Source organism: Giraffa tippelskirchi, chromosome 6 (assembly GCF_054371585.1).
Source record: "Giraffa tippelskirchi isolate mGirTip1 chromosome 6, T2T-mGirTip1v1.2.pri, whole genome shotgun sequence".
Taxonomy (NCBI): Eukaryota; Metazoa; Chordata; class Mammalia; order Artiodactyla; family Giraffidae; genus Giraffa; species Giraffa tippelskirchi.
In genome coordinates this window covers 6,795,098-6,818,948 of record NC_137280.1, presented here as the reverse complement: position 1 = coordinate 6,818,948, position 23,851 = coordinate 6,795,098, and the positions used below count along the sequence as shown (strand labels likewise).

The following is a 23,851-nucleotide window of genomic DNA, read 5'->3' as shown; positions in this document are numbered from 1 at the left end:
AAGATCCTTTTCAATGGGAGAGGAAAACAGGAAAGAATTCTAATAATGAGGATAAAGATTTTCCAAAAATTCCATTTTTTCAGAGGATAAAATGAAGAAAAGCGGAGACAGTGAGATAGAAGTTAACCAAAGGAGCAACGTTTGAAAAACAACTTAGGTTAAAAAAAACTGGTAGACAAGTTTGTGGATATTTGGTTGTTTTTTCTTCAGTGAGGGAAAAAATGAATTACGTGCCTATGGGCAAGGTATAAAAAAATCATTATTTAAAAACTGAGAGTAAAATAGTAATTTTGGAAACACTGATAAACAGAAAGAACTAGACAACATAAAGTGTTATTTTGCATTCTGTGATTTTTTTCATCATATTCTGTATCATCAAAATATTTGTCTTATTATTATTAATAATTGTCAATAACAATGTGATGTAGTTTATTGACAGTTATGTCTGAACATATTTTTCATTGATATTAAAGTCAATAAAATTTAGTTTTTCTATTAGAAATAAAAGGAACTTCAAGTTAACTTTATAGCTGGACATAGTCACAAATTATTTTGCCACAAGTACACTATAAGTTCCGTAACATTGTCAAATAGCATTATTGTTTCTAGATAGCAAAGGAGATGATTAATTCTTTCTGTGCAGGGAAGAATTATTTGTGTCCATTGAGTCCTTGATACTCAAGATACTTCAGCATTTATAATGATCAATATATATCAACCCTACGCAATAGGGAAGATAAGAATACATTTTTCTCTCTACTTTTTTAAAACTGAAAGTCAAAGTATAAGTGAAATCTGAATTAGTTTCAGAGTCCAGAATTTTTGACATTTACTTGGGGAACTTCCCACCATACCATGCTGTGTGTCTTTGAGAAATGACATGTTTTTCTTAAATACATAAAATATCTGGGTTCAGGCACATATAATTGATTCCTACATATTAAGTTAATGTAATATATAATTTTAAAATTGTATTTTGCTTCTGATTACTTATACCATGATGTTAGTCATACTATTTCTGTTTCATCAAAATAAGAAAACAAATAACAAATAATTGAAGATTAAACGGTTTGCAAGCAGTTTGATAAAAATAAATGTTACCTCCCCTAATATTTTGAAAGAGATACTTAAATATGAACTTTGATTTGCATTTGTGAAAACAGGATGAACAATTAATATAATGCATTCTTTGAAAATAACAAACCTGTTATCAATATTGGGAATAGAATTTTGAAATAGAATTTCTATTTCTACCAAAATAGAATTTTGGTACTGCTACCCTATTATCATTACAATTCTCTCTTAATAGTATGCTATGAAATTTTCGTTTTAGTCATAACATACCTCTCATCCAAAATAAATATAGTGTTAAATTATTAAGCGCAATCTCCAGCAAGTCCTGTGTTTTGTTGCTGTGTATGATACAGAACTCTTTATACCAACAATTTAAAAAGTGTTGTGGACAAGCTTTCTTCTTCCCTAATGCAGAACTGATAATCTTTTATGGAAATTATGACTCAGTTTTAAAAACAACAATAAATTGTGACCTGGAATACAACTAGATACTAAAATGAGACCGCTGGTTCCTGTAAAAGGAGTCACTTGTGTTTCCCCCACATTTTAGAGCCCCTGCTGATCACTGAAAAGACTCAGCGTGGATAGGTTTGATTTTCTAAAGTAGCTAGAAAAAGGTCTTTGTCAGGAGATAATGGAAGAGGAATGTGTGCAGGATTTATTTGAACCCTTCATGTGGAAAGGGGTCTGAACAGTTTGTAACTCTTCTTAGGCAGGATGATGTAAAAAATAACAGAGGTATAGAGAAAGGCATGGGTCTTCTTCTGGCATACAATGGGTCAGATTCCAGACCGAGAGAAAGAATTGTGTCACCGTGTAGGTGTTACAGTAAAATTTCTGTGAGTTACAGCGTTATAATGAAAGATCAACTAAATAAGCAGCCTTAAATTTAAAACCAACCAGTTTTTCTGCTTTTGTTTTGTTTGTTTGTTTTTGGTGTTTTTTTTTTTTCTTTAAAGGAATTTTATTCTAACTCAATTATTTTGGAATTGAAAAAGCACCTTTCCCTTGAAATGGAGTGTTATACCTGGTAGTTATTTCTAGGTGAACCCGTTAAAGCCTTGTTACATCATCATTTCCTTCCTAGACTGTGATGCCTCCTCTGTCCTCTGTGTCACTCTCATTGCCACTCATACTAGAAACCCTGTGGCTTCATTCCCCTCTTGTCTGTTTCCTCCTCTGATAAATCCTCTGTGCAGTTCTTAGTCACTCAGCTGTGTCCGACTCTTTGCGACCCCGTGGACTGCAGCCCGCCAGGCTCCTCTGTCCGTGGGGATTCTCCAGGCAAGAATACTGGAGTGGGTTGCCATGCCCTCTTCCAGGGGATCTTCCCAACCCAGGGATTGAAGCCAGGTCTCCCACATTACAGGCAGATTCTTTACCAGCTGAGCTATCAGGGAAGCCCCCAGTCATGAGCTCTTAGTTGCTCAGGATACTCAGCTCAGATGATGTACCATTTTTGTAAGTATAATCCCTGTAATCCGGTCCCATCACTTCATGGCAAATAGATGGGGAAACAGTGGAAACAGTGGCTGACTTTATTTTTTTGGGCTCCAAAATCACTGCAGATGGTGACTGCAGCCATGAAATTAAAAGACGCTTGCTCCTTGGAAGGAAAGTTATGACCAACCTAGATAGCATATTAAAAAGCAGAGACATTACTTTGCCAACAAAAGTCTAGTCAAGGCTTTGGTTTTTCTAGTAGTCATTCATGGTGAGAGTTGGAGTATAAAGAAAGCTGAGCGCCAAAGAATTGATGCTTTTGAACTGTGGTGTTGGAGAAGACTCTTGAAAGTCCCTTGGACTGCAAAGGGATCCAACCAGTCCATCCTAAAGGAAATCAGTCCTGAGTGTTCATTGGAAGGACTGATGCTGAAGTTGAAACTCCAATATTTTGGCCACCTGATGCGAAGAGCTGACTCATTTGAAAAGACTCTGATGTTGGGAAAGATTGAAGGTGGGAGGAGAAGGGGACGACAGAGGATTAGATGGTTAGATGGTATCACCGACTCAATGGACATAAGTTAGGGTAAACTCCGGGAGTTGGTGATGGACAGGGAGGCCTGGCATGCTGCGGTTCATGGGGTTGCAAAGAGTCAGACACGACTTGAGAGACTGAATGGAACTGAGTTCCTGTAGTTACACAACTTAAACAATTCTATGAGCTTCTGTAATATCAAATGTATGTGTGGTAACAATCCATGCTGAAACTGCATTCTATTATTTTACATAGTCAAATTATAAGCTATGAATTTTTTTTATCTAAGTCTTATTACATAAAGCATGTAGTATAGTTGGAGACCTAAAGTTGTTCATCAGTATTAAAATAATGTCTTAGGATTCATTTTCAGATCCCATAAATGTTTATCTAAATTTAGACTGTTGATTCAGTCAGTTGTTTTCTTTTGACAGATATTTGATGGATTCAATCTATAATTCTTGGATAATTAAAAGTAATGATGCCAATTATGATATCCCTATATTATATTAAAGAAGTTAACCATTTTCAAGTAACAGATTTGCTTATTACCCTAAGTGGCATGTTTTCAATATATAGCTTTTGAATTAATTAGCATTACTATTGGAGAGATAGTAATAAATACTTACATCACCTCCACCCCAAAATGAGCTCACTATCATATATTGTAATGGTTCTTCTAAATTATTGGTTGCTCAACTAATTTTAGTAAGCAAGCTTAGTTAAATTCCATAAGTGAAATAATCTGTGTTATGCATAAATTGAAGTATTTTGCAAGAGCACAAAAATATAATAAGGTGATAAGAGTCTAATATGTTTTAATAATATTATGTATTTTTAAATTTTAGTTTAACTTTTTATGTGTACAGTGTTTTCCCCAAAAGAATACTTGATGGGATTTGTAAGGTGATCTTTCATTTTCTTTCTCTCTCCAGATATATATAGTGTGTGTGTGTGTGTGAACACACATACATATATATATATATTTGCAGACACATATATATGTTTGTATATATATAATAGATAATATCAGTAATTTGGTTTGTTTAAACCATGCCTAGAAATTTGTCTTAATTAAAAATTAAAAATGAAATAAGTAGCTTTATTCAGAGAATTATCAGAAACTGTTGTGATATTTGAACTCTTGATTTTGGAATTCAAATATTTACTTAGATATATCCAGAAGCATAAGTTTTTTGGTTTACTTGTCTGTATATTTCATGATTTTTATTTTTTTGTCTAAATTATCAAGTTAAGACTCTCTTCATTTTTAATTTGGATGTAAAAGATAGATCTATCAGTAATTAAAGTTTTTTCTTTATTATTTTTTAATATAGCAATGGTACTCAAAGTTATAACATTATAGCATGGGTCAATATACATTTTGGTAACTACAGAGGGCTGCTGCTGCTGCTAAGTCGCTTCAGTCGTGTCCGACTCTGTGCGACCCCATAGACGGCCGCCCACCAGGCTCCGCTGTCCCTGGGATCCTCCAGACAAGAACACTGGAGTGGGTTGCCATTTCCTTCCCCAATGCATGGAAGTAAAAGTGAAAGGGGAGTCGCTCAGTCTTAGCGACCCCATGGACTGCAGCCTACCAGGCTCCGCCGTCCCTGGGATTTTCCAGGCAAGAGTACTGGAGTGGGTTGCCATTTCCTTCTCCAGTGCATGAAAGGGAACAGTGAAAGTGAAGTCGCTCAGTCATGTCTGACTCTTCGAGACTCCCATGGACTCAGCCTACCAGGCTCCTCCGTCCATGGGATTTTCTGGGCAAGAGGACTGGAGTGGGGTGCCACTGCCTTCTCTGTACAGAGGGTTGGTTGATAGCTAAATGAAGGGTCATTAGAGACCCGTTAAAGGTGAGGTGTGGACCCTTAAATAAGAGTTCACACTCTTAACAGAGCTTTTGCTCACATTGCAGATCATGGAGTCTTAGTTCATTTATTCTCTGCGCATGGGTTTTTAAGTAGTTTAACTTTGCAGTTTCATCTTTATGAATAACATGTGTGTCCATGCAGGCAGCTAACGAGTTGATAGAAAAAAAAGATATTCTGGACTAGAGTGAGCTATCAGTCTATCTACATTTTGAGCCCTAACTTAATTAACTTTTGAAAAATTTCCTTCATGATTGTTGACTTTGGCTCTATGAATACAAGCAAAGCCTAAGAATTTTAAGGCGATCAAAATAAGCAAATTTTTTAAATTTCTAGAGAGATTTCTTGGTCAACTTTGACAGTAGATGTTACTCTTACCTTTCATTAGAACCTGGAAAAGTTTGGAGGATAGAAACCTGTTTAATGTATTATGCTGATGAATATTTTTCAGAGATTACTGATTCATAATGCACACAATATATATACTTTTGACATCTTTTTCTCTTGCTAAAGTTAGATATATGTGCACAAAGCCACTGCAATCTCAACCCCAAAGGGCAGCATTCTCACTTATTCTGTTGAGGAGGTGCCTTCCTGCAGCTCCACTAGCATCATCAGGGGCATGGACTACAACTTGAAGGAACCTCTTGGAGTCGTACAATGGGTAGCCCCAAATGTTTGACATAAATGCCCAACTCATTTTTTTTAACTGAAGGTAATGAATACAGTTTAGTGTATAGTGGCTCTTAGCATTTCTGCAAACTTGTTTAGAAGCTTGTGGTTACATTATTTACATAAAAGAGGATAATGTACCTGTTGTTATGTTTGTTATCAAAATACTAGGATTATCCCTGTCTTGAATAAAATAAGTGCTTTAGGTCAACTTACAAGCCAAAGTGAATTGAAAAATGTAGACACATAGCTATCTGTGTACTGCTGGTTCTACTACTAGTAGGGCAACCACTTCCTGATATTCATAAAATAATATTAAGTATTATAATTATTAGTTAATAACATTACTATGTGTCAGGAACTGTTCTAAGTATTTCATATGATTTAACTAGTTTAATTCTCACATTAACTCTTTATAGTACAATTGTCTCTTTTCAAAGAAGAGGCAGCTAAAGGATAGAAAAAACAGTAGGCTGACTAATAGCACAGGGCTTGTCAATCAGTGGAACTGGAAGGAAAACCCTGGTAGTCTGGCTCTAGAATCCCTGCTTTCAACTTATATAGTGTAACTTTTCACAAGAAAATTGATTTTAATTATTTTAATTTTTGAGTTGTGTTAATTTAAATGAAGATATTAATGATCTGCTGAACTAGTTTAAAAATGTTCTGGGTTCTAAGCAGTTAAACCAATACTTAATAGCAGTATTATATTTATGAAAGTTGGGTGATGCCATTATTTACACCTTGATTTTACAAAATGTCTCTCTTGCAGCCTACCATCCTCAGCCCAGGGCTCATTCCCCACATCTTTGTTTTGGAATGTCAAGTTAAAATTCTTAGCACCTAAGTCAATAGAGAAACACAGGTGTATGTGTGTTGACACACCAAAAAAGAGAAGCGCTTTAGTAACGATACTGAAAAAGTGCTTCTTGAAAATAATACACACACACATAAGTGCACTTCAATACCTTTTCTTTTCATATGATGAAGCTATTATCTTGGGTGAGACAATCAATCAATTTTACATTTTGCATGCAGTTTTACATTCTTCTGTATAGGTAAATATGAGATTTATCAAATTGATATGTGAATGCAACTAGCATTTTGGTGCATGGTAAGTAGAAGTGAATCACCAGACTTTACCTGAATAGCAACATTAATATTCTAATTTTACTTTTAGTGTTAGACAACATTTAATTCATTGATAAGTTCTAATAAACACTGACCATTCTTTATGTCATAGAGAACTTAAAAACTGTAAGAAAAACAAATGCTTATAAAATTAATGAATAAATGGTTGGAATCACATAAAACTCCTGAGGACAGATTTAGCTCAAACACTGCATGTTGCATTTGGTGTCACCATGTGCTCTGATCATATTTTGGAGACCTGACATATTTTGATAATTAATACCTGCTAATATCTCTGTGCTAGAATATTTAGATATATATATATATATATATATATATATTGGTGAGGTTAACATAGGATTATCTTGACCAATGCCTGTTAAGTGTTCTTTTGAGTTAGATTGTTAGTTTATATTACATTATGCCTGTTCTTGTGTTTATTTCTTACACCTAAGTCACCTACTTTATGATTTAATCGTATATAAAAGTTTCCACATAATATCCATCTATAGAAGCATTTGTTCAAGGCATAGAGCTATGAGTTACAAAGTCCTTAAGAAACTTATAGGATAGTGGTGGAGGGGTAATTATGTGCAAAAAACAATTACATGAAGACCGTTCATTTGCTTCATGTTCCTCATTGGAAACATCACTGGGTATGGGCCCCATATAGTGCTCTCTGGCTAGAAGCACAGGCTAGGGGAAGACAGAGACAGACATGTACACATTGGCTTATACACTGTAATACAGGCTGTGTTGACATGGTAAACTGTACCTGTGAAAGTTAAATAATGCAGGAAGATCAGGACTGTCACTGTCAACAAGGCGGAAAAAACGTTCCAGACTGAAGTCACTGTACACAAAGGCAGAAAGAGATCTGGTTCTTGTAGGGAAAGAGCAAATTAGCCAGGATGGCATGATCTGGCACTCTCACCCCACAGCCTCTCGCTCTGGCCCCACGTTTTGTAAATGGTGTTTATGTAACAACTGAGATCAGTTATAACACTGTGCGTGCGCGTCACGAGGTACTTGCTTGGTCACGAGGTGTTCTGTGCCGTACGCCTGTAAGAACTTCACTGTGAAAGCCCTGGCTGCCATGGCACTGGGGCTACGTTGGAGTGGCATCAGGGTTATATGAGGTTGCGTCATGGCTACTTTATGGCTCTGTTATGCTTATGCTGTGGCTGCTGCTGCTGCTGCTACAGCCGGGAGAGGGGTTGTATTATGACTGCCATGCCAGCCAGGAGAGAATGAACCCATCTGGAATTCCTACAGCTCCTCGACTCTCCTTCCAGCCTGTTAGCTCACACCTTGCCTACCCTGGGTTCAGTGAACAGTGTGAACACCAAGACAGTTGACGTCATGAGCAGGATCAGAGATTCAATTGGTGTAGACAGGAGGATGCCCAGCAGGTAGAGGAGCCTGAGGCGCCCCTGGATGGAGGAAGCCAGTGGCCAGCAGATGGCATGTGGCACCGTGTGGCTGCAATTCTCTCTGCATGGGCTCTGGTGGAAGACTGGGAAGCAGTGGATAGGTCCCCAGACAGCACTGAAATGGCGTTACAGGCCATGAGTTCCCATTTGCAGAACAAGATGGCACGGACTGCCGCTGGCACCGTGGGGTGGATTTTCCTGACTGCCCTGAAGGAGAATATGGGTAGTGCTCTCTGTGATGCCATGCTGGTATATGACATACAGAGACACTTGGAAGAACTACAGCAATGTATACTGGCGTTAGAGCAAGAACCCACGGCCCTGAAGAGCCCAGCATGCCTGAGAGCGAGGCAGTAAGTGACAGTGATAATGAACTCTGTGAGACCGCAGGTCCCCGCTTGGCAGCGAGGCCTGTTGTACAGCAGAAAGGGAAGCATGAGAAGCCTATGGTCTGGGGAGAGGAGGAGGGCATCCTCAAGGGGCCTCCAATGTGACTGAGTTCATGACATATCGACCATATACTCCAGCGGAGTCAGTTGACTTGGGTATGAAATTTCGGCAAAAGCAAGGGGAACCCTTTTGCAGCATGGCTCTTGCGACTTTGGGACACAGCGGTGCACAGGATTATATGTGTTGGGGATGAGGTAGAACTGGCATCTATAGCCACTCACCCCTCACTGAGACAAAGGCTGCAGAATCCTGGTGACCCATGCAAGATGCACCTAACCAAACACATGCCCTCATGGAAATGGATTAACGCTGCCATTTGCACTATGTGGTCAATTGTGGGAAAGCTTCCGGATACCGTGAGTAAATGGTATACCTCTGCTGAGTTGACCCAAGGAGTGAGAGAACTGGGCATGAAGCAATCAATATTTAACCCAAACACCAAAGGCCCAGAAGATGAGCGTTTTACTTGTGGCATTCAAGATGCCATTTTGAACAATGCCCCCGTCTACCACTTTTGGATCCCTGACTGCTATTCTTGCACCCTATGTGGGCACCCCAGCTCTGAGGTGATCTCAATGGTGGCTACCTTGGGAGAAATAGAGGGATGGCTGCAGGCAAAGGGGATTAGAAGTGTGAAGACCCCAAAGGGGACCCGAGCTGGTAAAGGCCCCATCTGAGTAACAAGAATGCAAATGTGGGCTGATTTGCTGGCAGTGGGAGTTGACAGAAATAAAGTTGGTGGACAGCCTGATCTCTGATCCTAGAGCTGTGGAGGCAACTGAGACCGGAGCAGCACTTTACCAAGTTTGAGAAGCACCCACAGCCAGAGATTCTGGGCAGATAATTAAAAGATTACCTGGTGCCTGAGGACGATCCTTTCCATGATGACTTTTTTCACTTTGAATAGAACTCAGACCAGGGGGCCTGCCCAAAAAACCCAAGCAGGAACCAGAGGCCCCAAGTAGAACTTGGAATTCGATGATCACGAGCTAATGTTTAGAGAGTGATGGCCCTGGTTGATACCGGTCCCAAATGCAACCTTGTTTACAGCAAGTCAGAACCTCTGTCCTATGTTGTATGATGTAGATTTAGAACAGTGTACTGTAAAGGCTGTGTCCTAGGATGTGCTACTAACCTCTGATTCTCTTGAAGATTTAGAGCGGTGTGAAAGCATTTGGAATTTTGTGGATGGGCTGTGGAAAATACACAAAAAATCCCCTCCTTGAAGGGGTGGGCCCGGTGCCTGTGGGGGGCTTTGCGGGTCCTTAATAAAAATTCCGCAGGAGTGGAGTTGCCCCAGTGGAGGCTTTCCCGCAGTCTCACAAGGCCTGATGGTGGGCTGGACTTGGCCAAGAAAGATAAGGGCACTCCACATGGGGTGGATGGCTCTTCGAGCCCCATGAGGGCAAGGACTGAAACATGATACCTGACGTTGGGTTTTGCCCTGTAGTGGGGATGTCACTGTTGTTGTAGCTACTGCTGTTGCAAGGGACAGCGTTACTTAGCAAGGAAGTATCGTGGAAGATGGACTGCTTGTAGACTAGGAGGCGAGAGACTCTGAAGGGATGGAGTGTAGGGAAAGAGAAAATTAGCCAAGATGGTGTGGTCAGGCTCTCTTGCCCCACAGCCTCTCGCTCTTGCCCCATGTTTTGTAAATAATGTTTATGTAACAGCTGAGATCACTTACAGCACTGCACATACACATCACGAGGCACTCGCTTGGTCACGAGGGACTCGCTTTGTCGCGAGGTTCTCACTTGGTCACGTGGTACTCGCTTCCTAACGAGGTACTCACTGGGTCACGAGGTACTCGCTTTGTCACGAGGTTCTCACTTGGTCATGAGGTACTTGCTTGGTCACGAGGGACTTATTTGGTCATGAGGTACTCACTGGGTCATGAGGTACTTGCTTTGTCACGAGGTTCTCACTTGGTCATGAGGTACTTGCTTGGTCACGAGGGACTTATTTGGTCATGAGGTACTCACTGGGTCACGAGGTACTCACTTGGTCATGAGGTACTCACTGGGTCATGAGGTACTTGCTTTGTCACGAGGTTCTCACTTGGTCATGAGGTACTTGCTTGGTCACGAGGGACTTATTTGGTCATGAGGTACTCACTGGGTCATGAGGTACTTGCTTTGTCACGAGGTTCTCACTTGGTCATGAGGTACTCACTGGGTCATGAGGAACTCGCTTGGTCACGAGGGACTCGCTTCATCACATGGTACTCACTTTGTCATGAGGGACTCACTGAGTCACGAGGTACTCGCTTGGTCACATGGTACTCACTTCCTCACGAGGTACTCACTGGGTCATGAGGTCTTGCTTGGTCACGAGGGACTTATTTGGTCATGAGGTACTCACTGGGTCACGAGGTACTCACTTGGTCATGAGGTACTCACTGGGTCATGAGGAACTCGCTTGGTCACGAGGGACTCGCTTCGTCATGTGGTACTCACTTCGTCATGAGGGACTCACTGAGTCACGAGGTACTCGCTTGGTCACATGGTACTCACTTCCTCACAAGGTACTCATTGGGTCATGAGGTACTTGCTTGGTCACGAGGGACTTATTTGGTCATGAGCTGCTTTGTGTTATACGCCTGTAAGAGCTTCACCACAGAAGCCCTGGCTGCTAGAGCACTGGGGCTTCACTGGAGTGGCATCATGGTTGTTTCTATGAGCTTATGTCATGGCTGTGTTATGGCTCCATTATGGTTATGCTGTGGCTGCTGCTGCAGAACCAGTAGAGAGGCTGTTTTATGGCCGCTGTGTCAGCCAGGAGAGAATAAATGTGTCTGCACTTCCTGTGGCTCTTCGAGTCTCCTTCCATCCTCAGCGTGCGCCTTGCCTACCCTGGGTTCAGCAAACAGTGTGAACAGCAAGACAGTTGGCGTCAAGAGCAGGGTTCTGTAGGAACTTGTGTGGATCTTGGGAATTAAGGGAACAAGGCTTACCCTTGCTGAGTATGCCTGAATAAGATTCTGTCTATAAAAGCAGTTTGTGCTCAGAACATGTAGGAAACACATCCGTGCTTTGAAAAGATTAATCTTGAGGAGTGAGGAGGCACTGCTAAGAGTGAGAGATACAGAGAAGTTTTGGAGGCAGAAGAGACTACATGATGACTGATTAGAGTGAGGAGAGATCTGTGGAATATGTTACCTGGATATCTGACCTAGACATTTATAAAGACTTTTGGCTGAGATAAGTTATCAGAGGAATTGTTGCAAGTTCGGAGCTGGTAAATCATAATTTTCAAATTACATGTAAAGTTAGAAATGATGACAAGATGGCTAGATGGAGATGTGAGAATACTTAACCAGTTATACTGTCTTTTAATCATACTGTTAACTTAGACTGGGAACTCTTCAAGAGCTTGTCTTATCTTTTTATCCACACTTTTTTTCATATATCTCTTAGCATATTATAATAGCTTAAAAATATTGTAAGAAAATAGATCATGATGGAATGAGTAAATAAATAGTTGGAGCACAAGCAAAAATTATATGAAATGGGAAAAAGCTAAAGAAATACATAAGGAACTTAGCAGAGATATCTTTGAGCATAGGAACCAAATTAATACTCATCTCTAAAACCCTTGTCCTTTGGAAGATGCAGTGCTTCACTGAGAAAATTTTTACTGATCCAACATGTGCACAACTTAAAATGGAGATTCACATTAATAAGTTTGAATGTTTGAAAAAACATGACTGCTTTCATCTTTTCAGTTTGTGTGTTCTGGAAGTAATTCTAGAGAATATATCCTCATTGAAATGCACTTTATCCTGATAACATATCAATATAAATACAAATCGTCAACTTTTATCCCACTATCCATTTTAAAAATGATTTTTCCTCCCAGAGTGTTTGCTTAAATCTTTTCTTTTGCTAAAAGTAACTGTAGTCACATCTCACATTAAGTAAATTTATTAATATTTAATAATTAAATATTATTTAGTCTCACAATACTTTCAGGGAGATGAGTCAGAATAAGTACTTACCTAAGAAATATAATTTTTGGTTGAGAGTATGATTAATGAAATACTCATATATAAAAGCCATTGAAATGTTCATAAGTCCATCATTAATGCTTAATGTTTATTAGCTGAGTATATCTAGATCTTATAGAATATAATGAAAATGTGTTTTCATTAAAAATGTCTCTATTCACCTGTTTATTAAGCATCTTTTAAGTGCTCAGAATTGTACAGGTACTGGGAGTATGTAGATCCCCTGCCCTTTACTGTTTTATAGTCTAGTGAAATATCTTTCAAATTTAGTGATTAAGAGAGTCCTGGGAAGTAAGACATCTCGGTTCTTAGTTTCAGAGACTTCAGCTTCATAGAGCTGGATAGCCTTATAGACATTAGCATTTGCAAGACATCTCATTTGGTTTGGAGACTTTAAAAAAAGGGAAAGAGTGATTTTCCTAAGTACTTCTACAATGCATTATAAATGAGAATGGAGTTTTTAAGCCTGGTAACCCCAGTGTTTACATTATTACTGGCAACGGAATAGAAGTGGACAAATGTATAACAGTTATCAGAAAAGTGTTGTCTTTCTTAAAAAGCATAAATTGTGCTTTCATTGTTGCATGACATTATTACGTTTATAAAAGCTGGTTAGCTGATTTATCCATGTAATATGTTAACTATTTCATTTATTTTCATGAAATGGACACCTTTAGACAGTTATCTCTGTAGTCAATTATTTTCTATATAAAGAGTATAGAAATTAAGTAATTGATGAAATATAATGAAAATTGATTCTTTTCTCATTTTCACTTTCTGAAGCATGTAACATCATGAAGATTCTGCTTTAGTTTGTAATTGTTAAATTAATGACCTAATGAATGGTAAAGTTATTTTATGAGTCACTAATGAAAAACTTATCAAAATCATGAAAATGTTTCTCTGTAGACAAGAAGAAAGTACATAGAAAACATGACAATGGTCAAATGAGACCTTCCAAAAAAGAAGTTAGACAACTGTATCTATATAAGCATTAACAATCAATAAATCAAAACCAACATTTTATTTTCCTAATGTTAATATTTAAATTTTATTTGTGTGATACTAAACCTCATATTCAGAAAAAATTTCTTAAGCGTTAAATTTGGTTATTATTAAAAATTCAGAGAGAATGGCTGTTATTTAGAAATTGGGATAATGCTTAAACTGAAAAGGAGAAAAAATGGAAAAAGACAAATGTTATTTACCTTATTAAAATAATTTCCTTATGTGTAAGCTAGAAAAGAGTGGCATATATCTCCTTGTTCAGTTCAGAGTTTAAGTCTTCTTTTAAACTTTTAGTATATAATCAGTCAGTTCGGTCTTGTCCGACTCTTTGCGACCCCATAAACCGCAGCACACCAGGCCTCCCTGTCCATCACCTACTCCTAGAGCTTGCTCAAACTCATGTATATTGAATCAGTGATGCCATCCAACCATCTCATCCTCTGTCATCCCCTTCTCCTTCTGCTTTCAATCTTTCCCAGCATCAGGGTCTTTCTAGTGAGTCAGTTCTTCACATCAGGTGGCCAAAGTATTAGAGTTTCAGCTTCAGCATCAGTCCTTCCAATGAATATTCAGGACTGATTTTCTTTAGAATGGACTGGTTGGATCTCCTTGCAGTCCAAGGGACTCTCAAGAGTCTTCTCCAACAGTTCAAAAGCATCAATTCTTTGGCGCTTAGCTTTCTTTATAGTCCAACTTGCACATTCACACATGACTACTGGAAAAAACAGAGCCTTGACTAGACGGACCTTTGTTGGCAAAGTAATGTCTCTGCTTTTTAATATGCTGTCTAGGTTGGTCATAACTTTCCTTCCAAGGAGCAAGCCTCTTTTAATTTCATGGCTGCAGTCACCATTTGCAGTAATTTTGGAGCCCCCCCAAATAAGTTCTGTCACTGTTTCCATTGTTTCCCCATCTATTTCCCATGAAGTGATGGGACCGATTGTCATGATCTCAGTTTTCTGAACGTTGAGATTTAAGCTAACTTTTTCACTCTCCTCTTTCATTTTCATCAAGAGGCTCTTTAATTCTTTTTCACTTTCTGCCATAAGGGTGGTGTCATCTGCATATCTCCTTGAGTCCTGGAATTTAAGGCCATGTAGTAGATTTTTTGAATTATTGAATGTTGAACGTAAAGCTAAAAGAGACCTTAGTTATAATTTATTGTACAAAGTCTCATTTTGTGAATGAGAGTTGCCCAAAGTCATATATCTTGTTAATAGCAGATTCTAGTTAGAAGCTTCAGAATACCTAATCCACATTTAGGTCAAAATGAATTAGAAAAATTATGTAAAGGATATGAGTTTTAAACTAGTTATTCTTGATCATTTAGGAAAAAACATATACTTTTTTCTTAGATTCAAATGCAAAAAAAACTGACAAAATTTCCTTTATTTTTAATAAATTTTTAATATATTTTAAATAAAATTTCCTTTATTAATTTCCCAGTTTTATTATCACTGTCATAACTTCTCACTGGGCTTCTTTTTGAAATTAATCTTTAGATTTATTGGGTAATAACTGGAAAATGTTGCTTTTTGCAGCTGGATGAAGAAGCCTCGATGTGGTGTGCCTGATCAGACAAGAGGAAGCTCCAAGTTTAATATTCGTCGAAAGCGGTATGCGCTAACAGGCCAGAAGTGGCAGCACAAGCACATCACTTACAGGTAAAATAGCTAAGGATGATTTTTTGGTTTTTTTTTTTCCATTTTTTACGACTATTTGATATTTTGTTTGAGATCTTACACACATTGACTCCATGGTAACATATAGTGATGTTCTGGTAACATAAGGAACCAAAAATTGCAATTAAGAGAATAAGTTGTCCATTTGGGGGCCCTGTACACAGGCATTTCTTGAAACACTTTTGTAAACTCAATCTTCCAGCTTCTTTAGCGAATTCTAATATTCAGAGAAATTTTCAAATGCGTATTCTAATACACAACATTCTTTAACAAGTACTCATAATCAAAAAATTATCAAAGTATATAAATAATTGCAATGTAAACAATATGTCTTTGAATTATTAATTAACTTTTAGTATTAGTGCAACCATTTCACTTTCTATTTTTGGCAACAATGCAATGTATCTTCCGTTCTTGTCTGCAATGAAGGATGCCCAAGGGATGAGAGTATCTTCCAATCTGGAGTGACAGTTGGCCGCTGGTGGAGATGTTCATATTTATTCATTAATTAATTGAACAACATTTTATTGAGTCCCAGGTTGGACAAAGAACAGTGCTAGGTACTGGAGGTATAACAATAAATAAAGCATAAAGACTTCATCTTTCCTCATGGTATTACAGTCATATGGAGAAGCTGAACAGTCATATGAATGTGATGCCTGTTTTGAAAGGAAAAGAACAGGATGCCAGAGAAATATAAGCCATGGTCATTCAACCTAAATTAGTAATCCAGGGCTGGTCTCCCTTCTGTCTTAAAAGTAATATGGGGTATTAAAGGAAATTCTCTATATGAGTGCCTTAATAGATACAGAAATGTGTTCAAGAAAATTTAATTCCACTTATGATAACTTGGAATTAAAGAAGATGTTTAATCAGAAAAGTGGCATCTACAAAAACAAAAATCACAGCTGCCTTATGTATTTCACATATAACGTGAACACTATAATATGAGGTGTTGGGAAAAATACTGTTAAGGGAAACAACATAGTACTTGCTCTCTCTTCCCCCCTTCCAACAACATTGCACAGCTACTCATAGTTGTCAGGTAATAAAATAAAAGATGTAAGGATTTTTAAAGAAATAAAACTATCTCTAGTCATAGTTGTATTACTTTCTAACAGAATACCCAGAATAAATTCTAGATAATTTTTTAGAAATAATAAAAGTGTATCCAGGTTTAAAAAAATAGATTTTATTTTTAGGGCCATTTTAGGTTTATGGAAAAGTTGAGCAGATAATACAGTTATTCTCACCCCCTCCCCCATACCCCACTTATATACACACTCACAGAGTTTCTCCATTATTAGGTGTTTGTTACAACTGTTGAGCCAGTATTGCTGTATTACTGACTAAAATCAACGGTCTGCACCAGAGTTCACTCTTTGTGTCGTGGTTTTACAGACTTTGAGAAATGCATATCATGTAGCATTATAGTGCCTGCGTGAGTGCATGCTGAGTCGCTTCAGTACTGTCCGGCTCTTTGCTATCCGTAAACTGTAGCCTACCAGGCTCCTCAGCCCATGGGATTCTCCAGGCAAGAATACTGAAGTGGGTTGCTGTGCCCTCCTCCAGGGGATCTTCCCAGCCCAGAGATCGAACCCGTGTCTCTTGCATTGCAGGCAGATTCTTTATCACTGAGCCACTGGGGAAGTCCCATAGCAGTACAGCATCATACAGAAGAGTTTCACTGCCTTGAAAATCCTTTGTTGCACCTACTCATCCCTCTTCTCTGGAAACCACTGATGGTTTTAATGTCTTTATAGTTTTTGCCTTTCCTAGAATGTCATATAGTTGGAAACACCAGCCATAGCCGTTTCAGCTATGCCTTTTCAGACTACCTTTGTTCACGAAATAATATACCTTTAAGTTTCCTCTGTCTTTTCTTAACTTGATAGCTCATTTCTTTTTATTGTGTTACTGAGTCACATTCCATTGTATTGGTGTATCACAGCTTGCTTACCAGTTTATCTGTTGAAGACTTCTTGGTTGCTTCCAGTTTTGGACAATTATTAGTAAGGTTGATATAAATGTGCGTTCTGGTTTTTGTGTGGGCTTTAATTTTCAACTTATTTGTCTAAACACCTGGGAGTGGAATTTTGCTGATCATAAGGTAAGACTACGGTTAGCTTTTTAAGGAACCACCAAACTATCTTCAAAGTGGATATACCGTTTTCCATTACTACCAGTAATGAATGAAAGTTACTATTACTCTACAAGTTTGTCAAGGTTTAGTGTCCTCAGTGTTCTGGATTCTAATAAGTGGTTACTCAATTTTTTAACTTGCAATTCTCTAATGACTTGTGAAGCTAAGCATATTTTCATATTTTACCTGTTTGCCATCTGCACATCTTCTTTTGTGAGATGACTGTTTAGATCTTTTGATCAACTTTTGAGTTGCTGTTTTAAGGGTTCTATGTATATTTTGGATCACAAATCTTTTATCAGATATGTTTCAATTTGTTGTCTCAGTCTGTGGCTTGAATTTCATTGTCTTTTCAGTGTATTTTGTAGAAGTTTTAATTTTAATAAGTTCCAACTTATAAATTTTTCTCTTTTCTATATTGTGCTTTTGGTGTTTTATCAAAAAAACATATCCAAACCAAAGGTCACTTAGAATTTCTCCGATGTTATCTTTTATAATTTTAATAGTTTTACATTTATATTTAAGATTATGATTCATTTTTGAGTTTTGTTTTTGTGAAAGGTGTAAAGTCAGTTGTCTAGAATTCAAATTTTTTTTGCCTAAGAATTTTCAGTTTTTCTAGCACTATTGGTTAGAAAGATCATCCTTTCCCCATTACCTTTGATCTTTTATCAAAGGTCAGTTGCCTGTGTGTGTAGGTAAATTTCTGAGCTCTTTATTCTGCTTCATTGATCCACGTGTCTACTCATAAAGCCATATTATGTTTCTTTATTACCATAGTCTTGATATCAGATACTGTCAATTTTCTGATTTTATTTTTCAGTATTTTGTTGTGTTTTCAGCATCTCTTGCCTTCCCACATAAACTTTAGAATTAGTTTGCCATTACAGGCATCCATCAGAAATATTCTGGGTTCAGTCTTAGACCAGCACAGTAAAGTGAATATACCAATCAAGCAGAAATAGCAGATAAAATCAATGTTATGATTTTTTGGTGTATCAGTATGTATAGGTATAGAGGTTGTGTTCACACTATACTATGGCCCATTAAGTGTGCAATTGCACTATGTCCAAAGCACTCTGTGCATGCCTTAGTTGAAAATACTTTATTGATTAAAAATCACTCACCTTCAGTTGTTGATAACTGCTGAGTGATCAGGGTGGTGGTTGGTGAAAGTCATGTTCTGAGGCAATTTCTTAAAAGAAGACAATAATGAATCTTGCTACATTGATTGACTCTTCCCTTTATGGGTGATTTCTCTGTAACATATAGTGTTGTTTAATAGCAATTTACCCACAGTAGCACTTCTTTCAAAACTGGAGTCAATTCTGTCAAACCCTGCCACTGTTTTATCAACAAAGTTTACATCATATTCTAAATCCTTTTTCTGTTATTCCAACAATCTTCATGGCATCTTCACCAAGAGTGGATTCCATTTCAAGAAACCACTTTCTTTGCTCATCAATAAGAATCACTTCTCATCATTTAAAGTTTTATCGTGGGATTGTAACAATTCAGTCATATCTTTAAGCTCATGTTTGCTTTTAATTGTCATGTTATTTCTACCACATCTGCAGTTATTTCTCCCACTGAAGTCTTAAACCACTCGAAGTCATCCATGAAGATCAGAATGAATTTTTTCCAAACTCCTATGAATATTGATATTTTATCCTTTCCATGAATCATAAATGTTCTTAATGGCATAAAGAATGGTGAATTCTGTCTAAAAGATTTTCAGTTTAATCAAATTCATCAGAGGAATCACAATCTGTGGCAGCTATAGCCTTACAAAATGTATTTCTTAACTATTAAGATTTTAAAGTTAAAATCACTTCCTAATCCAAGGGCTGTATAATGGATATCGTGTTAGTAGTCATGAAAACAACATGAATCTTGTATATCTCCATCATAGCTCTTGGGTTACCAGATGCATTGTCAGTGAGCGGTAATATTTTTAAAGGATTCTTGTTTTTTTGTTTTTCTGAGTGGTAGGGCCTCAACAGTGGGCTTACAATATTTGGTTGACCATGTTGTAAACAGATGTATTGTCATCCAGGCTTTGTTGTTTTAACCGGCAACCACAATAACAAAGAAAAAATAAAGAGAAAAGAAAAAAAAAATCTGGAATGAACTGCAGAACAAATGAAAACATAAGAATAAAAATAAATGTTTTTCTCGGGTCTTGGCTTTCAGAGTCCTTTCTCCCACTGTGAGCCACAGCTCACTTGTCTCCCTAGGAGGCCCTCCAGTGCCGGGGAGGCCTGGTCCCTGGACTTGATGTGGGGACAGCTCAGACTCTATCTGGCCCTTCTCCTGCATTTGATTGTCTCCAGTGACCCCAGTTGCCAGAGCTAGAGTGTTTTCTTTTGTGGAAACATTCATTGTCCTTTTATGTATTCTGTAGACATGGAGTCTATCTAGTTGACTGTGTGAATTTAATCTGTAGCTTAGACAGCTGATGGAGAGGTTTTCAAATCTCTTCCTTTGTCTCGCTGCCCCTAGAGCTCAGTTCTGGTTTTATCCCCATCTCTGTATGTGTATCACCCACAGGAGTTTGCTCAAATGCTTCTCTTCTGTCCCGGATGTGGGGCTCTCTCCCCTGCCTCTGCTCCCCGACTCCGGGGTGCAGGTCAGGTCCTATTCACTCTCCTCCTCCTTCTCCCTCCTTCCCTTCAACCTACTGAGTTGTGCCTGGGTCCATATATTCCTTTCCAGTGATCAGGGACTCGACCAGTTCTCAGCTGGTGCTCTGTGAGAACTTCTGCATATGTGGATGTACTCCTGATGCATTCATGGAGAGAGACGAACTCTGAGTCCATCTACGCTTCCGCCATCTTGTCCTTCTTTCTCTAGAAACATTTAAATAGCCTTTGTGTCTTGCGGCTTTCTCATTTATAATCCACTGGTATTATACTGAGCCTCACTGATGTGGTACGAGGTATTAGCAGGGGGAAGCAGTCTATAACCCTGTGATTAAATCTGCTTGTTAGGTGGTATGACTTTTGGGAATTGTATCACCGGAATTTATCTTAGCCTTTTAGTTTTTTCTTATACTACAGTAAAATGCTTCAGGGACTTTGCTTGGGATTCTCTGTAGTCTTCTGTCTCTCCAGTTTTGGGGGTGACAGTTTGCTCTGTAACTGCAGTTCTCTGTTGGAGCTAAGAATTATTTTTTGTTTGTTCAGCTTTTTTTTGTTTGTTTGTTTTTCTCCTTATTGTGAGGTTGGGAATTACAACTGCCAAACGCTTCATATATTAGAGTAGAAACTAGAAGTGTTTTTACAAGATCAATATACAAAGTACACAGACATACAAACCAAGTATAATCTTTACAAAAATGACATTTAAAATAGACCCAAAAAATATAAGAACAAAAAATAAATTTACAAAAGGTGTGTAAACCGTTTAAAGAAGAAAATTAGGAAGTTGCACTAAACGACATAAGAGGACAAAAAATAAATTGGAGCAAAATATAGTTTGCTCTTAACATAAAGGCTCAATATAATAAATGTTCAAATTTTTCACAAATTGAGTGCAATTTTAACAAAATTCCCAATAATATTTTTATGTAAATTTAACAAACTGACTAGAAAATATCTGATTATTAGTGAAGGTCCAATATTAATCAAAATGTTCTCATTTACTAGATATGAAGAGTTTTTCAAATCAATACTAATTAAGGCAATATGTGATATTAACACAGAGAGATAGACAAATAGTCCAACAGTGAAGAGATCACAGAAATAGATTGATTCCTATATTTAAAAAAATTGATTTATGCCAGAGTAGACTATGTAGATCAGTGGAGAAATGATGGGCTATTTTACTTATTAAGTTATTCTGTGATAATTGATGATTTATATGAAAAACAATGAAATTAGAGTCTTCATACCATATAAAAATCAATAAACACCAGTTGGATTAAAGTATATTATCAATTTTAGACCTATAAACTTCACTCAACTATGTATATTGATATTTACTGTTTTCATTTCAGATATTATTCCTTTTCTAACCTGATTTCCAAACTTTTGGTGGCATACCCTGTTTAGTCTGTCTATATCTTTAGGTATTAACTATACCATTCATTTTAAAAAGAAAGAAAGAGGGAAACTGTTAAGAATGGTCTGAAACTTATTTATAACCCCTGTGAAATTTACTCTTTACTTTTTGCAAAGATGTATGAACTTATACTACCACAATATAAAATACTTATATATATACATATATATTTGTTTGGTTTATGTTCTATTTAAGAAATAGTAAAATAAGTGATAAAAGAGAAATATCTGATCAGTGCTAAATAGAAAAAAATATTTATAATTTTTCCCATATGTTATTAGCCCCAAGAAAAATAAGGTAATAGTGTCCAAGTTACTTCTGTAAATTCATATAACTGTTAAATATTTGTATTAAAGAGCTATTCACTCATATGGCTTTGACTATGAATAATTAAATATATAAGAAAACAGTTGACGTCAAGAACTGTAGTTAACTGACCTTTTATTTAAAAACAGAAATAACTTTGTGTTCACTGAATTGTTCATGATATGAGCATAAAGACATTGTTTGGAAGTAACGTGTGTACACAGTAGTGTGCCCCTAAAAGTAATTATTACCATACAGAAATTGAATTTTTTATTTCAGCTTACAACTGCTGTACCTCTTTGATCATTTGGCAAAGCCACTTTTCTGTTATTGTTCAGGAGACAAAATGATGATTGATCTAACTACCCCAGTGTTAACCATTCTGCAGAAAAGATCTCTTATAGCCTTGGTAGATGAAACTATACTGCTGAGAATTTAATGACCCAGCATAGTGAAATCTAGCTATAGAGAGAGAAAGAATTAGTTTCTTTCCTACTTACTAAGAGACATTTTCTAATTTCTTTACTCAGCTGAAGTGATGAAAATATGTAAAAAGTCAATGTGTAATAGGTCAGATTATAGATAATAAAGTCATACTGATTATCCTTTTTTCTAAATTTCAGTATAAAGAACATAACTCCAAAAGTGGGAGACCCTGAAACCCGTAAAGCTATTCGTCGTGCCTTTGACGTGTGGCAGAATGTCACTCCTTTGACATTTGAGGAAGTTCCCTACAGTGAATTAGAAAATGGCAAACGTGATGTGGATATAACCATCATTTTTGCATCTGGCTTTCATGGAGACAGTTCTCCTTTTGATGGAGAGGGAGGGTTTTTGGCACATGCCTATTTCCCTGGACCAGGAATTGGGGGAGATACTCATTTTGACTCAGATGAGCCATGGACACTAGGAAATCCTAATCATGATGGTAAGTGCATAGTTTTATTATTTTATTTTATTTTTTTAGAATGCCCAAGTAATTTGCTAATTTATAAACTTCAGCTCAACAAATAATTTGTTTTTAGAATCACCAAACAATATGAGGCCTTTTATAACATTTTACAACAAGAATATGTATGGGTCATTACACGATAGTAATTTTTCATGTGGCTTTTGATTAAAGATTAAACCTTTACAGTGTACTGTATAAATACTCTAAACTGAATTTTGTTTTCTATAAAAAGTCATTTTGAAGATTCTATAATATTCAAGTCATAAGACATGCATTAAGCAAATTCTACTGTTTTTTAACACTTAATTCCAGTGTTTCCACTTGAAATTTAACCTTGTTTGACATTGGTGGTGTAGCTTCTACCATATCTTTTCTGTGTGTGGGTGGGTGGGAGGGGGCGTTGGGATGGTTTCCATTATCGCCTTTCTAATCTGTAAAATTTTTCTGCTTCTCTTTTGTCTCTTATCCTTTCCTTGGTCTCCCAATCCAATACAACTACATAAGTTATTGTTTTTGTATGATATCTTTACTTTTATGGAAACCAGATTCTTACAACTCCACTGCAACATATCTATCAGTTTTCTAATCCTTGCAATTATTCTGATATGCAAAAATAATGAAAAAAAATAAAAAGCTCAGTTAGTTCAGCTACAACCTAAACAACTCCACAAGAGGTTTTTTCTTCAAAAAAGACATTTTACTTCACATGCACCACTCCTGTGATTCATGCTAAGCTACCAGCAGTTTTCTCCACCATTGATTTTGCACCATGATTATTTGACCACAAGAAGCATTCATTTATTTTGTGAAACTACTATCTTCTGCAGTAGTGTTCCATGGAACACATTTGGAAAAAGTTGTGTTAAATACCCCTATTTCCTACTTCTAGATCTATGAAATAATTTATGGTTGCAGATATCTTTTTGAACTGACATATATTTAGAGGGTGGGGACATTTTACTAATTTTCATTAGACTTCAATGTTCTTTCTTATAATCTACAAACCAAGTTTTGACTTAGGTCTCTAGTACCTAACACAGTGCCTGCAACAAGAATATTGAAACAAGAGTGTTGAAA

General features: G+C 37.2%; 1 protein-coding gene across 2 annotated transcripts in view; it reads left to right on the top strand.

Moving 5' to 3' along the window:
* The window catches only part of MMP16 (matrix metallopeptidase 16), a 351,178-nt gene that overhangs the window by 194,294 nt on the left and 133,033 nt on the right, over nt 1–23,851 (top strand). The window contains exons 1-3 of one of the 2 annotated variants that reach the window (XM_081496835.1): nt 11,038–11,139; nt 15,171–15,293; nt 22,446–22,750. In XM_081496835.1, coding sequence (XP_081352961.1) covers nt 11,078–11,139; nt 15,171–15,293; nt 22,446–22,750 — 490 coding nt within the window. In that variant the 5' untranslated portion in view covers nt 11,038–11,077. Of the gene's footprint in view, nt 1–11,037; nt 11,140–15,170; nt 15,294–22,445; nt 22,751–23,851 lie in introns of those variants that run through there. The other variant, XM_081496834.1, reaches the window with a different exon arrangement.